At 34.6% G+C, this 17,865-nt stretch overlaps 4 protein-coding genes across 4 annotated transcripts; all 4 read right to left on the bottom strand.

Annotated features, from left to right (window-relative positions):
- Positions 1 to 11,483: 11,483 nt before the first annotated feature.
- LOC110645246 (uncharacterized) lies at positions 11,484 to 12,388 on the bottom strand. The gene is made up of 4 exons (XM_058147995.1): positions 12,382 to 12,388; positions 12,274 to 12,281; positions 12,051 to 12,158; positions 11,484 to 11,957 (listed from the first exon to the last, which is right to left on the bottom strand). Exons 1-4 carry the CDS (start codon positions 12,386 to 12,388, stop codon positions 11,565 to 11,567), a joined length of 516 nt encoding a protein of 171 aa, XP_058003978.1. The 3' UTR covers positions 11,484 to 11,564.
- On the bottom strand, positions 12,292 to 13,005 carry LOC110663090 (uncharacterized). The gene is made up of 2 exons (XM_058149294.1): positions 12,791 to 13,005; positions 12,292 to 12,706 (listed from the first exon to the last, which is right to left on the bottom strand). Exons 1-2 carry the CDS (start codon positions 12,923 to 12,925, stop codon positions 12,401 to 12,403), a joined length of 441 nt encoding a protein of 146 aa, XP_058005277.1. The 5' UTR covers positions 12,926 to 13,005; the 3' UTR covers positions 12,292 to 12,400.
- A 678-nt stretch (positions 13,006 to 13,683) lies between these two features.
- LOC131180646 (uncharacterized) lies at positions 13,684 to 16,522 on the bottom strand. The gene is made up of 4 exons (XM_058147994.1): positions 15,117 to 16,522; positions 14,710 to 15,024; positions 14,511 to 14,610; positions 13,684 to 14,418 (listed from the first exon to the last, which is right to left on the bottom strand). The coding sequence occupies exons 1-4, from the start codon at positions 16,520 to 16,522 to the stop codon at positions 13,684 to 13,686; spliced, it is 2,556 nt and encodes an 851-aa protein (XP_058003977.1).
- A 33-nt stretch (positions 16,523 to 16,555) lies between these two features.
- Positions 16,556 to 17,404, bottom strand: LOC131180645 (uncharacterized). The gene has a single exon (XM_058147993.1). It carries the CDS (start codon positions 17,402 to 17,404, stop codon positions 16,556 to 16,558), a length of 849 nt encoding a protein of 282 aa, XP_058003976.1.
- Positions 17,405 to 17,865: the final 461 nt, after the last annotated feature.

Here is a 17,865-nt window from a genome sequence, read left to right as displayed (position 1 = left end):
ACATCAGCTTTCCCTGGATGATTGTCTATTAGACAATCATAGTTTTTTTATCAAATCTAACTATCTCCTCTGTCTCAAATTCAACTCTTTTTGGGTGCCTAGATACTTCAAACTCTTATGATATGTGTAGATGTATCACTTCTCCCTATACAAATAGTGTCTCTAGATTTTAAGAGCAAATACAATAGCTGCAAGCTCCAAATCTTGTGTTGGATAATTTCTCTCACGCGGTTTCAGCTGGCATGATGCATAGGCAATGACATTTCTATCTTGCATTAACACACAGCCTAACACATTGTATGAAGCATCACTATAAACTGTATATTCTTTACCCGGAGTAGGTAAAGTCAGGACTGGAGCTTCAGTCAAACACCACTTCAATTCATCAAAACTCTGCTGATATTTGTCTGTCCATTGAAATTTCACATCTTTTCAAAGTAGCTTAGTCAATGGAGATGCCAACATGGAGAATCCCTTCACAAATCGATGGTAGTATCCAGCTAAACCCAGAAAACTGCGAATCTCAGTGATATTTCTAGGTGGTCTCCAATTAAGAACAGCTTCTATCTTACTTGGATCTACCTTGATGCCCTTTATCGATACGACATGTCCCAAGAAAGATATTTCTTTCAGCCAAAATTCACACTTCGACAATTTGGCGTATAGCCATTTCTCCCTCAAAGTCTGCATGTAACACCCCTCACCCGCCTACAGTGTAGCCGAGAAAGGCGTGCTATAATCGGTGTCGGAGTACCCTAACTTATCTTACTTTATTTTTTAAATAATTTTGAATTTGTTTAATTTAATATCAATTATTTTTTAACGGAGAAACCAGCGGAATTTCTCCTATTTTATTATCATTTGGCGTATTTCAATATTCACCTGTTTGAAATTCAACAATATTTTCAAAATAAAATCTTATCCATGCTAATCATAATTATCTCATCAATCATTCTCATAATTTTCTCATATTTCAAATCTCATCCATACATTTCAATTTCCTAATCATTTTCATACATTTCCATTCATACTCAATTCATATGTAAACATTCTCAAATTACATAAGCAAAATTTTCAAATTTCCTTAATTTACATAATTCACAAAATAATTACAAAATTTCATAATTTACATGATATATAAATTAATTATATATGAAAAAGCTAATTTATTAATTTACATCACATTCCTATTAATTACCTGTTCATAATATACATTACAATACAATATCTAAGCATTTTATACAAAATATAAAATATGATCTATATGAGCCCTATCTACATTCATTGTTGAGGAGGTGACAACCTTGAATACTTCAGGCACTTCTGCAGATCAGAACTCCAAAATCTCTGTTTAATATTTTTATCTGGGCTTTACCTTCAGTACCTGCGCGAGGAAACAATTCTATTGCGCTAAGCATCGCGAGGAAACAATTCCATTGCGCTAAGCATTGCTGCTTAGTAGTGCAATAATATAACAAGGAAATAATATACAAATAAAGATAGAAATAAAACATAATTCAAATAATTAAGATTTATTTATACTTCACATGTGGTTTCTAAAATTTAATATGTTTTATCCTAATTTAGTCTTCCTTGGAAGTGTTTATTTCACCAATGTACAGTAATAATGTACATAGAAAAACAATCTAAAAATAATAAATTTATGCTTGTATTATTATATAAGTCATATTTGCAATATTTATGTATGTTATAATTTTCTTTGCTAATCTTTTAGCATTTTCTCAATACTTTCTAGGTTGTCTCAGATTATTTCATAATAAGTAAATTTTAATATTGGTTCAGTTCATTTCGATTCTTTCTAATAAATAACTATTTTAATTTATTTTAGGTCATCTTACTCATTTATTTAGTTTCTAATATTTTTAATTACTAATATTCTTAACTTATTTCAATAAATTTCACCGCCCAAATAACCTATGACAGGCTGACTAAACTGGATAATGGGTCATTGGCACTGGACACCGCGGTGCCTCGGGCCATCATACCATGGGACGCAGAACGTCAACCACGTATGCAGTCAGTATGGCTAAAAAGCCATGATAACACATAATTGGGCATAAAAGCTATGAATGTTGGCATAAAGCCATGAATACGGGCACAAAGCCATGAATACAGGCACAAAGCCATGAATACAGGCATAAAGCCTTTCGCAGTACTGCTAAAACAATACGTTATTGGCATGCCATACTATCCAATCTGACACACATGTCTAGGCAATACAAGGGCACATAATATCATTAAATATTAATATATTGTGTTTTATGACTTCATTATTTCACGATAAATTTCATAATTTATACATTCATCATAATATTCATACATTCCTTACATCATTCATATTGATCACAATTCACAACAATGGTGTTCATATACCATTGTACTCAAAACATTCTTCCTTTCTCTTATAAAGAGAACTAATGTTTCATTCATATTTTCATGTGATTCATTTATTCATTACAATATTTATATGAATTCATAACTCATACAAGGTGTTATTATCTTATTTGTAATGGAAACATAAATCCTAATGTAAATCTCATCCCATTTATACTCAACAATCCATCTAGGTTAATTTCATTTCATATTCAAGTGGTATCACTCATGTTTTATTAGACCTACTAGTAATGGAAATACAAATATTAACTATATACTCACATAACTTAAATGTTCATTAAGTCATTTAGGTGAATTACTATTTCTATTCCAAGTAATCCATGAATGTTTCATGGATTCTAAATTTTATACCTTAATTTCCTCTACCAATTTAGTTATTATACTTTATGTCTTTGTATTACTATTCACTCAAATTATTGACTTTTTAATACATAATAAATTTATTGAACCTAAGTTCTCCAAGATACTACATTTTGCATTTTATTTTTTATTGGTATTAATTTCCAATACCATTTCAAAGCTTATCTTATGTTATTCAAAATTTTCAGATTTCATACCCTAGGTTTACTGTTCCATTGGTCATTTGTATATTAGGAATTTGACAAAATTGTCTTAATGAAAGTTGTTCTTTATTGTGTCTAGTTACATTTCTTTTTTTGAATCACTCCATTTGGAGTTTTGTATCTCAAGTTATGGCCTAAACACCATAACTGGCCGGATTGGACAGAATCTAGAATTCTGGGCAAAACTGGTTCTGGCAGATTTGGTGACCTAAGTTTGGTTGGCAATTTGACTAGGTTATGGTCAGAATTTGGATTTGTGTTATTCATAAAAGTTGTAGGGCTATGTCTCAGATTTATGCTGGTAAAATTTCAGATCAGTTGAATTTTTCTACACTGAGTTATGACTATTTGAACAAAGACTGTTCATTTGGTCATTTTCCAGGGACAGCATGTTGGTCACTCGGATTGGGGCAGTTTTTAGGTTATCCTAAGTTGGTTTTCTGGGCATGGTTTCTTCACAAAAAATGTGTCATTATGTCCAATTGGTTTCACACCAATTGGAATAACCTAACTCTACTTATGGTCATATTTAGGTACTGGACTCAAAGTCCAGAAAATCCTACATAAACACAACACTTCCAATACCTCCCATTCCACACTACTACCAACTTCAATCACATTCAATACACTTGAAATACTCCATAATTAATCTCAACACATCAATTTATCAACATAACATCAAATTTCCAATTTAGCAAAATCTAAATCAATTTGGTGTAACTTCAAAATCCAAAGGGATTGATAGCACTAATCTTGGTCTCTTGGCTTCAAACAACCTTCAATCACCCTTCACTTCAATTAAACTCCACTTCCCCCTTGTATTCCACTTCTGGCCAGATTTCTCACTTGGAAATTTGGTGTGTTTTCTTCACTTCAAGGCTGGATATGAAGTTCCCTCAAGGTTTCCAACAATTTTGGTGAAGAGAGGGTGGTGGTATGAAAGCTTGGAATGGTGGATCTATGGTGGAAATGAAGAAAATTGAGAGAGAATGGTGAGGAGGAATTGGGACGGCAGATTTTTCTGGAGAGGAAGATGGCTTTTTCCCATTTTAAATTTATTTTTGTCAAATGGTGATTGGGTGGAGGCATTGTTAATGACATCATGTGATGTCATAATTCCCAATTTCTTTCATTTTCTTTTTCTTTTCCTTGCTACTCATTTTCAATTAAATTTTTTGTAATATTTATTCATATTTTAGATCATAATAATTATTTACTTAACTGGACAAGTTGGTCAAAAATTGTCTCTAAAGGCGAAAAGACCAAAATACCCTCCGTTTGGCTTAACAGACTAAAATTGTCTGTACTGATCTAAAAATTTTTCTAAGTCTTTTCTTGGCATTCTAATGCCATAGAAACCTCAATGACTCTTCTCTGGAGTCTCAAAAATTATTTCACGAATTTTCTCCCGGGTTTAAGGCTTCTAGCTGCGAAAACCGCAACTTCCCACTGGGTTACCCATCACTAGGGCATCGTCTCATTTAACTTGATTGTATTTTATTTCTAAAATTTTTCCCAAATTTGTTCTTATTAATATTTGAGTTATTTATGGCTCCTCACTCTAGTCTAAATATTTTTTCAGACATTCTAGTTGTCCGGACCGACACCGGTCATCAGAACAGTAGATTCGTTTGGAATTACTACAGTGAGGGTGTTACACTGCAGTACAATCCGCAGACGTCTATCATGCTCTTTTGCACTCCTCGAATAGACTAATATATCATCTATGAATACCACAACAAACTGGTCAAGGTATGGTCTGAAGATAGTGTTTATCAGATCCATAAAAGTAGCCAAAGCATTAGTTAACCCGAATGGTATGACCAAGAACTCATAATGGCCATAACGGGTTCTAAAGGCAGTTTTAGGAATACTCTGCTCTCGTACTTTCAGCTGATAATAACATGATCTCAGGTCAATTTTGGAGAACATAGTTGCACCCCTCAACTGATCAAACAAGTCATCAATGTGGGGCAATGGATATCTATTCTTTGTTGTCACCTTATTCAATTGCCGATAGTCAATACATAAGCGGAGAGTGCCATCTTTCTTCTTAACAAACAACACTGGCGCTCCCCAAGGTGACACACTAGGGCGGATAAAGCCCTTGTCAAGCAGCTCTTGCAATTGCACTTTCAATTCTTTCAATTTTGCTGGTGCCATTCTATATGGTGTTATCGAGATTGGATCCACACCAGGCATAACATCAATTTCAAACTGCACCTCTCTTTCTAGAGGTAATCCTGGTAATTCATCAGGAAACACATCCGGAAAGTCACATACTGTAGGGATGTCCCTGAGTGCTGGACTCCCCACCTAGGTGTCTATCACATGTGCCAAGTATGCTTCACGCCCCTTTCTGATCATCCTTCTGGCAAGTGCAGCCGAAATGATGTTTGATAGCAGTAAATGCCTCTCCCCATGTATTACCCCATCACCGTACAGAGGGAGACCAAAAGTGATTATCTTTAGTCTACAATTAATCATGGCATTATGCCTGGCTAACCAATCCATGCCCAAGATAATATCATAATCTCTGAAGGGCATTTCAATCAAATCTGACAGAAAAATATGTCCTTGGATTACCAAAGGACAGTCTCTATAAATTCTATTGACCCAAACCTATTGTCCTAACGGACTAGTTACTAGCACTTTAAAACCCATTTTGACACACGGAATAGCAAGTGAACTGACTATACTAGCACTAACATATGAGTGGGTTGAACTCGGATCAAACAACACAAATACTTCTTGATCAGAGATAGAAAATGTACCAGCTACAACATCAGAAGTCTCAGCCTCTTCTCGCTGTCTCATCGTATAAACCCTGGCTGAAGCACTTCCTTGTGCTGACTGACCAACAGTACCTTGACTGCCCAAAACATTGCCTCTACCTCTACCTCTGCCTCTTCCTCTGCCAACTGGTTGTGAACCTCTGGGAGCAGAACTCTGAATAGATCCTTCTGCAGTCGTAGGAGCTGGACCGAATCTAGGAGTACTTGCAATCTTTTGTAATATGACCCTTGCCTCCACAGTTAAAATAGGCTCTTATTGCCCAATAGCATTCTCCCCCATGAACCTTGCCATAAGTCTCACCGGGGCGGGGAGGTTGTGAACCTCTGCTAGACTGCTGACCAGACCTAGGGGGTCTCTATTCAGAGAATCTGCCCTTTCCAAACCTTTCACCTCGAACTCTGCTAGGTCCCCCAAGTTTCTTCTTCTTTCCAGAGGTACCACTAGGACTTTGTTCTACTAACTTTTCCCCCTTATCTTTCTCTGATTTTTCAGCCTTCTCTGACTTTTCTTTTGCTGGGGTCGCTTTTGATTCAATTCTTTCCAACTCAAGTGCCTGAGAGATGAGCTCAGAGAAGTTACTGTATCTGAATCCCACTACTTACATCCTCAAACTGGGCTTCAAACCAGTCTCAAATCTCTTGCACCTTTCCTTGTTGGTAGAAAGGAGACTCCCAGCAAAGTGGCTTAAGCGGGAGAACTCCCTCTCATATTCTGTCACTGTTCTGTTGCCTTGTGTTAGACTCAGAAATTCTTGCAGCTTCTGATCCACATATGCATCTGAGACGTATTTCTGTCTAAACTCTCTGATGAAGTCATCCCAGGTCAGTACTGGTGGTTCAGCTAAGCTGTGGGGGATGGTCTTTCACCAATCATACGCATCCCCTTGCAGTAGTGATACTGAGTACTCGAATTTTAGTTCATCTTGGCAGTGCAGCTTCTTGAACACTCTGTCCATTCTTTCCAGCCATTGCTCTGCCTCTAATGGGTCTACTGTACCCTTAAATTCCTTGGCCCCATACTTTAACAGCTCGTCATACTGTCTAACTGGAGCTTGAGGTTGCACCACAGTAGTCTGGGATGGAGCTTGAGTAAGCATACCCCCAGCCATTTGTTGAAACATTGCTGCCATCTGCTGTGCAAACTGTGCAGAAAACTGAGGCATTTGTGGGGCTGGTGCCACTGACCCACTGACATTCTGTAAAGCTAGGGCTTCCCCTTGTGCCTCAGCTTCAACAAATTGCTGAATTGAGCGATCCCCTTCTTCCATTTCAAATTGGAGTTAAGATATCTCCTGAACAAATAACACAAGGAGATTCCCTCTGTTAGTTCATATTTATGATGTAATGCACTGTATGTAACAAATAAGGACATTGAGCAGTTGTACTTATCAAAGATGTAACACCCTTATGTTCAGTAGTGCATTCTACTGTTTCGGTGACCAGTGTCTGTCCGGACAGCTAGGATGCCTAGAACTACATTTAAATGTTAGTGAGGAGACATAAAATAATGACATACAAGAAAGGAAAATACAAGAAAAACAAAGGAAAAATAATATCAAGGAAATGTAACCAAGTTAAACAAGCCAAAAACCGTAGCGATGGGTGATCGCACCGAGAAGTTGCGACGTGGACCGTTGACTAGCCCTGGACCACCGGGGAACCCTGAAAAATATTTTTAAGACTTAAATAAACATCTATTGAAGTATAAATGACATTATAAATGTCAAAGAAAAATTAAGTAATTAGTACAAAGAAAAATGAGAAATCGAGAAACTGACAAAAATCGGTGTTACCGAAAAATTGGGAATATAACCCGAAGTGGGGCATTTTGGTCATTTGACACCTAGAGTTTCCTTTTGACCTCAATTTCCATTAAAAATAAATGATATTACACTTTAGAAATGTCATGAAAAATTAAATTGTGATATGTTATGTAAATAGTGAAAAAGGGGAGATAAATGTGTAAATAATGGAACTTGAAATAATTAAACATTTAATTATAAGTTAGTGCTCCACTAACTCAATCCTTGGACACCTATAAAATCACTTGGGACAGCAGAAACATTCATCTTCTACCTTAGGAAAAAACCAGCCGTGAGCCTCCATTGAAGAAACTCCATGGCCGAATGAATGGACCTCCATGCAACCATGAAGTGAGCCCCTTTTTCCACTTGATTTCTTCACTAAAGTTTGTCTACACAACATGGGAAAGAAATAGGCAGCAAGAAGGAGAGGATTTGGTGAAGTTTTGTGAAGCTCAAGTTGAGGTTAGTGCTTAATCTTTCCAATTTCCTTCACTAATCCTTGTGTTAAGCTTTGGGTAAGTTGAATTGCTATGAAAAATTGAGGAAATGATTGAGTATTGGTGAACCTTAGTTTTGGCAGCCATGAAAATGCATGATTAGTGACTTATTCTATATTTAATGGATGGGAAGTAAGGTTGATTAACTCAAATGAAAGTTGTAGTAGGTTAATGTTCAAGTATGTGCATGTTAGTGCTTGAATTAAGGGTTTGAAATGGGACCTTGATGCTTTGGCAAACTGTCATGTTTTGCAGCCCATAATATCATGAATTTGTGTGTGTGAATATGAAGTTTATTAATGAAATATGATAGTGTTAAATTATGGGCAGCATGTGTAATTGATATTGAGGTATGAGTATATGGAAGTGTATGTGTAATATTGATATTGAGATATATTGAATTTTGGTGGAAGTGAATGTTGAACTTGAATGGTGTATTGTGTGCATTGAGCACTTGAGTGTTCTGCCCAAAATATTAGCTGAAATTGTTTACAATATATATAAAAGTGCCATTGATTGAATATTGAAGTATTGGAAGGAGGAGGATTGTCAAAATTGGAAGTGTGATATTCAAATGCAGGTTGTGTATGTTGGTAGCACCTAAATTTGGTCATAAGTGCAAAACTGTAAACCCAATTGGTATGAGGCTAATGGGGGGTGAAACTAGACACCAAATAGGCCAACTTTCATGTGAAAATGCTACCAAAATTCTGCCTAGAAAATGACCTTAAAAATGACCAAATCCTGAATGGTAACCTTGCAAACCCAGATTTTTTACCATATAAACAGTAGTCATTAGGATGACCATAATTCACTCAAAACAGGTCCAATTGACCTGAAATTTTTACCATGGATAGCTTAGACATAGAGCTACAATTCTTATGAAGACACCAAAGACCAAAAATGGCCAGAACCAAGTCAAATAACTTGCACAAGTTCGGGTACCAAAACTGCCAGAACTAAATGTGACCTAAAATTGACCAAATTTTGCACTAAAGGTGCAATCTGTCTAGCTTTAGTAAATTGACCTTATCTTGGTCTATACAACTCAGAATGACCTGAAATTTTGTCCCGAGTGCAATAAGACATAGAGCTACAATTTTGCTTCTTTGACCAGAAGCTAAAAACCAAGAGAAATAGGACTTTAAGCTAGACCAATCTAGCACACAAAAATTGAGAACTTGACATTTACATACAATGATGCTTGAAATAATTTGGCAATGAATGCCAACTTGTAAAAATGGTAAATTGCACTATATTGGCAAGCATATTGAAATGCAAAATGTGACATATTGGTAACATTAAACTTAATTCACCTAGAGTGCATCAAGGGTCAACATTATAGGTTGACTAATGAAAGGAGTAGTATCAATAAAATTTAATTATGGAACCTTATGATTAGAAACAATTTAACTGAGTACTGAAACACTTTAAATTGTGTGTTTCAGTTGAAAAGGATATTGAAGAGCATAAGGACCATTGAGTCAAGGCCAAGAGGCGACTCATCCGAGGTCTGTGCACAATACTTTTTATATTCACTACTTTTACCAGAAAATTTATTTGGAGAAATGAGTTATGAATAATTTTTTATTGTTTTAGCTTTGGGAATATTATTTGGAAATTATTGTGTTGCCTACTTTGCAAATGGAAATTTTGAGATAAAATGTGATTTGTGGTTTGTATGAAATATTGTGATTTGGAATTGTTTTGATTCACACTTGGCATGACAATATTACTATGTTCCTCTTTCATTTATGGGGTAAGTATGACTATATTCCTCCCTTTTTGACTTGCTAGTCTGAGGTGAGTATGGATGAGTTCTCATTAGCTAGGTAGCCACCTCCATCATTGATTTCGATTAGTGGGGTGAGTATGTCTTATCGTGGTGTACAATACGGCATGTTTGGAAAAGTTTGTGTCATGACCTAAGTTGTGTTATTGATTGGCAACACTGTGTTATTCAATTGTTTGATCAAATTTGTGTTATGTGAGCTTTGACAAATTGTGAATTGTTTGAATTATAAATTGTCAATAAAAGTTTTATATACCGCATTTTAAATTATTATTGTGCACCACTGAGTAAATTTTACTCAGTGATAGCTTTTTCATTGCTGTCGCAGGTAGACAGACAGATAGAGCAGCAGAGTATGCTGCTTGTGCTACATTTTGGGATTCTGTCGGGTATATTGAGTATACCATATTTTTGAAATTTTATTGTAATGTATGTACACTGTATGTATGTATTGTACTTGGTCTTGAGTAGTTGTAAAATAAATTTGTAAATTATTTTGGCCTATCAAAATATTGTATTACAATTCTCTTATTTCAGCTTTTGAAATACTCATTTATTTTTCCTTTTATCTTTGAAATTGCTGAAAATGATGTTGAACTGAGTTTGAATTATGTTGAGGACATTGAATTGTGTTGAGCCATATTGGAGTTTGGGATTGAAGAAATATATTGGAAGTGCTTTTTACAGGTTTTTGAAAAACTATTTTGTTTAAAATACAGATGGCACTCTATCAAAATTTTTACAAAAATTACTGATACTCACTACAAGAAACTAAAAATATAGCGACTAAAATTACCAACTAAATATATGTTTAATTAGTCGGTAATTTACGTTACCGACCAATTACCGACTAAATTGATATTAATCAGTATTTAAGTTGTCGCTATTAATTACCGACTAAATTATTAGTCGGTAATTACCGACTAAAGTTTAGTCGGTAAAACGTGTGCATTGGTCGGTATTTTTTGCAGGTTGATTATTGGCAATAAGGATTAATTCTACTATTTACCGACTAAAAGTTAGTCGGTAATTACCGACAAAACGTTTAGTCAGTAAAGTGCAAATTATATTTTAATTTTCATAAGTTACCAACTAAAAGTTATGGTCGGTACTTTTTTTAATTATTTAAAATTAAATAGCGACATCACAGTTTGTAGTTAAATTTAGTCGGTAATGTATAGATGGTCGGTAAGGAGAGAAAATAGTCACTATTTACCATCTATATCTTAATTGGTAATTACTGACTGAATGATGTTAGTCGGTAATTTATCAATATATATTTTATTTTTAAAAAATATACCGACTAAAGTTATGGTCGGTAATATTTTTTATTTTTAAAATTTAAAAATAGGTCATTCTGCATTTATTTTAATTTGAAAAAATGTATCAACTATATATTTTAGTCGGTATTTTTAATTTATATATGTAATTTTTAAATTTTCAAATTTTAAAATATTTTAAAATTAAATCAAAAGTTAAAAATTAATAAGAAAATGCTAATAATAATAATAATAATAATAATAATAATAATAATAATAATAATAATAATAATAATAATAATAATAATAATAATAATAATGATAATAATAAAATTCAAAATAAAAATAATCCCTACATATAATAAATTAATATAAAATTCATAGAAGTAAAGTAAAGCAAACTAAAGTTTAATAAGTCAAATATAAAATTCTATGCTCTCAATTTTGTGGAGGTGGAGGCAGAGATGTTGGTAGATCTCTGACTAATCTCATCATTTCTTCCATCATAGAGCTTCTCATGCGTTCCATATTCGTCTCCATTTCCAACTTCATTTGATCCATTTGTTCTGTCATTGCTTGCCTCTCATCCTCAAGCTGTTTCTCTAATTCTTGTACTCGTCGTTGTAATGCAGCATTTTGATAATTGTATGATGCAGACACCCTGCTAGAAGATGCTCCAACTAATGGGTAAAAAGTAGATGATTCAGATCCAAGGCCATACACTTTCCGTCTCTTCTCCCCACCTCTGACTACGTCTAAATAAAGTTGATTTTCATCAATGTTGTCAGGTGTGGTTTGTGTCAGCTCCTCCCTCCTAGCTACTATAGCGTCCTGTATGTAATAAAAAAATGAAATTTTTTTATAATTAATTCATCATATAATACAATAAAAAATTGTAGTTAAATAAATAAAAGAGTACCATACATGCATCTCTTTGGATTTTTGGTCCACAAAAGTTTCCTTGTCATGCTTTCGAGTGTGAGTATGGACAAACAACTCAGTTGGAGTTGGCTTTCTACCCAATTCTTTCTCCTAGACAAAAATAAACAGTTATCAGAAGCTATTTATTATATGCATAAACAATAAATTATTAAAATTTATTATGAAACAAAAATAAAAACGGGCAGAGTTTCCCCTATATTTTGACATTTCCCCCTGCTAGAAATTAACAAAAATCTCACAATTCAATCGCACAACAATCTGTAATATTTTTCATGACAATTTTATCACATTACATCATATTTCCATCAATAACCATCCATAATTTTTTTTCCTTATGTGAAAATACTAACCAATTTATTAGACCATTCAGCATATGTTATGGATCCACCTGTGTGGGTGGACGGTCTATGAGCATTTGCAGCACCACGGCGGTTTCTAGAATATATCTCTGACCGTTGAATGATCTTGGGGTCATTCCAGTGCTGCTCAAATTTTGCCCAAGTTTCTTCAGAAATATATAAGGGCCTTTTCCTGATATTCTTTAAATCTGCAATCATGTCCTTGTAGCATACAGCTGCCTTTGATCTCCATGCAGCCTTTATCCCTGCTTCTTCGAAGGACTCCCAACAACATTTTTTCTACAATAAAAAAATACATATCTATAATGATTAACATAAGGATCAAAATATGACCGAACATAAGAAAAACAAAATTGATGTTACCTTAAATTCTTCCCAGTAAAATTCTTTTGTCTCTTCTGATATAGCCTTCCAGTTGACACCCTCAGTGTCGATCCGTTGCTTAAAGGTATTTGTAATCATCCGAGCGATTGTAGATCCACCCATTAACCTGAACATATAGAATAAAATATTTTCAATAAAAGGTACATTTTTATTACATAACCTTGATAAACTAATTAAAATATAATTATTTAACTCACTTGCCATTACGAAGTTGTAACCGTCGTCGCCCTAAAGAATCACTCTCTGCTTCAAAGGATGGATGAGAATCTTGTGAGCTAAGAACTGCAGACTCATGTAAAGATCTTGGTGCATTATCAAAACCATCCACAGCTACAGTCTCTTGGCTAGCCACTGGTGCGTTGAACTGCACTGATGGCTGTGACTGAGGTGTCAAAGGCCTGCCTCCTTCAGATGGTGTAGGTGTTCCTATGTTAACATCATGAGAAGCATCTGCTCTGTGTCTGCTCCTAACCATATCTGTAAATTAGATAAACATAGTAAGAAAAATTAATTTATACTAAAAATTATTCTATTTGTACAAAAAATCTAGCAAAACCTCCCCTTAAAATTGGATGTTCCCAAAATCTCAACACAACCTGCAAATAATAGTTACAACAACAACAACAACAACAACAACAACAACAACAACAACAACAACAACAACAACAATAATAATAATAATAATAATAATAATAATAACAGCGCCATCCTGACTTACACATTTATTATACACATCTCCTTGTCACAAATAGTTGATAAAGTTAAATTATAACATAATATACATGAATAATATGATAATATAACAATCATTACTTTAAAGTTAAACTATTTATTACTTTTGAAATTTAGATCACTATCCATTACAGTACAATTTATTCACTATCATCCTCGCTATCATCATCATATTCATGGAGTTCTTCTTCATCGCTTTCTATTGTATGATTTAGATCTGCCTCATCCAATAGTTCCTCTTTTTCAATGGTTGTAAGCTCTAGTAGTTCACCACTTGAATCATGTAACGGTCCAATCTGTTGATCTTCTACTTCTGTATTAACTTGTAACACTTCTACTATCTCATCTTGAAATGCTTGGTCTGGTATTTGCTCTGTTACATTTGTCTGAGGCATGATGACAACAGACCTAGGCTTCATTTTGCATGTGGCATACCAGTCAGCTTTGTCTCGTCTTAAGCTAGGATAAGGGATGTAAACTACTTGTTCAGCTTGTGAAGCAAGTATGAATGGTTCATATTTATTTAGTCTTTTTCGGTGATTGATACCCACTAAGTTATAGTGTTTGTGAACCTTAATACCAACATTCGGAGTTAGATCAAACCATTCACACTTGAAGAGAATAGTTCTCTTTATTGGTAATGCAGGGCACTCAAGTTGAACTATCTCTTTCAAGATACCATAGTAATCATTGGAGTTGTCACCATATGTTGAACCCCTAATGCAAACTCCACTATTCATTGTGGATCGATTAGCACTATGACTGCTTGTGTGAAATCTATAACCATTTATGAAATACACAGGATATGATTTCACACTTCTTAATGGTCCCTCTGCTAAATCCTTGATGAATTTATTATCAATATTTCGCCTTGCCTGATAAGTTAAAGAGAATTGAAATCATTATTATAATGTATTATATTTTTTAAAGATTGATAATGAAATGAGTTAAACAAATAAATACTTACATAACATTTGAACCAATCTGCAAATCTTTTTTCTAGTGCTTCATCAACTTCTGCATCACTAATATTACGTGATGTTTGCCGCAATTCAGTTAGGAACAAACTACATAAACAACTAAATTAGGCCATTTTTAGAGGGAAAGGAAAATTCACAAGGAATTCTAGAAACTTAACTTAAATTTTGGATAGTTGATAAACTTACTTCACATATGTGTCAATTTCAGGGCAATTTAGTAGAACATATATTTGGGCAGCCTTATATTCATCATCAGCCAACACCCTTGTTTTCACTCTACCATATGGTCGACCGGGATACTTGAAAATTGATAAATTTCCTTTGAAATCAGCATCATCCCCACCATCATCATTCCGGGGTACTTGTCGATCCCGTGTTATTACATGAGGCTCAAAGTAATGCGTACAAAAATTAGATGCTTCTTCAACTAAGTATGCATTACATATTGAACCTTCTACTTTTGCTTTGTTCTTTACATTTTGCTTTAGGTGGCGGAGAAATCTAAAAATTAGAAAGAAAAAAGGGCAAATGGCTTACAAAAAGTTGATGATACATTTTATAACATTTAAAGAAAAATAAGAAGTATCTATTACCTTTCAAAAGGATACATCCATCGATATTGTACGGGGCCTGCAATTTTTGCTTCATATGGAAAGTGGATGGGAAGATGTTCCATTGAGTCAAAAAAGGCAGGAGGAAATATGCGCTCTAATTTGCAAATAATAATGGGAATTTCTGCTTCTAGATGCTCCATATCTTGAACCTTAATATTTGTAGAAGTAAGATGTTTGAAAAACAAGCTCAACTCAGTTAATGCTTGCCAAACTGTATTTGGAAGGAGCTCGCGAAATGCAATAGGTAATAACCTCTGCATAAATACATGACAATCGTGGCTCTTCATGCCGAAAAACTTATACTTTTGCATATCAACACACCTTCCTAGGTTGGACACATACCCATCTGGAAACTTAAGGTCTTTTACCCATTCACATAAAACATGCTTCTGCTGTTTATCGAGAACATAGAAAGCCTTAGGATATTTGCCCGTTTGCACATTTCTCTCTAATTCTTTTCTATGACATAAATGTGCCATATCTTCCCTAGCTTTTGCATTATCCTTCGTTTTCCCTTCTATATTCATCACTGTGTTAAAAGTATTCTCAAAGACATTTTTCTCGATGTGCATGACATCTAAGTTATGTCTAATGAGATTGGAAGACCAATATGGTAAATCCCAAAAAATGCTTTTTTTCCTCCAACCTGTGTTTCTGGTTATGACAGAATTAACTGCTTCACCATCAATGTCTATTACTCTCCTCAACCCCAAATCCTCTATCTGTAAAAAAATGTCTTCGCTACTTAGAATTGGAGGAGACTCAGACATGCATACTTTTCCTTTAAGGAAATTTACCCTGTTTCGTCTAAATGGATGATTATCTGAAAGAAACTTACGGTGATTATCAAACCAACTAATTTTTCCTCCATGACTCAGTGAAAATGCATCTGAATGATCCATACAGTAGGGACACGCTAATCTCCCTGCGGTGCTCCACCCAGACAACATTGAATAAGCAGGGAAATCACTAATTGTCCACATTAAAGCAGCTCTCATTTGAAAATTTTGCTTCTTAGATACATCATATGTTTGCACACCCACTTCCCATAACTGAGTTAGTTCAGCAATTAATGGCTGCAAATAGACATCTAATCGTTGCTTGGGATTTTGTGGTCCAGGTATTATTGTCGATAAAAACAAATAAGGCTCCTTCATACATGTACCAGGAGGCAAGTTGTAAGGCGTAATTATTACTGGCCAACATGAATACTGCTGTCCTGACTGTCCAAATGGTTGAAACCCATCAGTACATAATCCCAACCTCACATTTCGACTTTCAGCTGCAAATAGTGGATGGGTACGATTAAAGTGCTTCCAGGCCTCAGAGTCAGATGGATGACACATGACATCATCTTCCATGTTATGCTCATCATGCCACCGCATGTGTGTAGCTGTCGCCTTAGAAGCATAGAGTCTCTAAAGTCTTGGTGTAAGAGGAAAATAATACATTCTCTTACATGCTACTTTTGCCTTTTTTAACCCACTTCGAGACTTGTATCTTGCCTGCCCACAAAACTTACATTCTGTTAAACTACTATCTTCCCCCCAATAAATCATGCAACCAAGCTTGCAGCAATCAATTTTCTCAACAGGTAGACCTAACCCACGTATGAGTTTCTTTGTCTTGTAAAAACTATCAACAAATTTATTATCATCCGGTAATACTTCCCTAATGAAATTCACAACTGCATTGTAGCATTTCTCAGACAAATGATACTCTGACTTAATATTCAACATCCGAGCTACGGCTGACAGTTGTGAATGCCTGTCACAACCAGGCCACAATTCCTCTTCGGCTGCATTTAGCATGTCATAAAATTTTTGTGCTTCTGAATTAGGCGATTCTTTCATATTCTCAAATTCAATATTCGGAGATGGATCATCTGAAGCCATATGTTGAAATTGGGCATCGACAGCATCATACACCATATTACAATATGGATTATTGTCACCATGGGAAACTTCTGCAATTGGAACAGTCAACTCAATAGTTGGTTTTGAAGAAATCATAGATTCACCATGTGCAGTCCATTCATGATAATTCGGTCTAAACCCCCATCTTAACAGATGCAACTGGACATCATCCACAGGTAAGTACTTTCGATTTATGCACTTTTTACATGGACATCTAATTTTACTCCCATCCATAAATTTCGGCTTACTACAAGCAAACTTGATGAATGCTTCCAACCCTTTAACAAACTCTGGGTTCAGTAGTCCATCTTCCAACTTCCTGGCATACATCCAACTCCTTGGGGCATCCATGTTCTATTCATATTTCAATATGTTTAGAAAAAAGTTAAGGTTATTATAAAATTGCTTACATATAGAATAAATGCATCAAAAAAATAAGGTTAGCTAGCACAATAATTGTTAAGAGTTTTAGCAACAACAAGACTACTACTACCATATATATATATATATATATATATTATAAAACGATTGGATGCTTTCAAGTTAAAATTTATTATTAAGACAAAATAATAAAATAAAATGCCCCACAAACATTATATATAGTATGGTCATGAAACGTAAGCATTAAAAACCAATCAATAACTCCATGAAACATTACTGCTTGGGAAATATGCATAATATCAGCACCCTAAATGCCTAAATACAAGGAAATATGTATAACTGAACCCTCATACATCATTTTTACTAATATTAATATTAAGATTAATATAACAAATTTAATAAAATAATATTAAATTTAATTAATTGAAAAA

Source organism: Hevea brasiliensis, chromosome 6 (assembly GCF_030052815.1).
Source record: "Hevea brasiliensis isolate MT/VB/25A 57/8 chromosome 6, ASM3005281v1, whole genome shotgun sequence".
Classification (NCBI taxonomy): Eukaryota; Viridiplantae; Streptophyta; class Magnoliopsida; order Malpighiales; family Euphorbiaceae; genus Hevea; species Hevea brasiliensis.
Note: the sequence above shows the minus strand (reverse complement) of the source record. Positions and strands in the feature narration are given on the sequence as shown.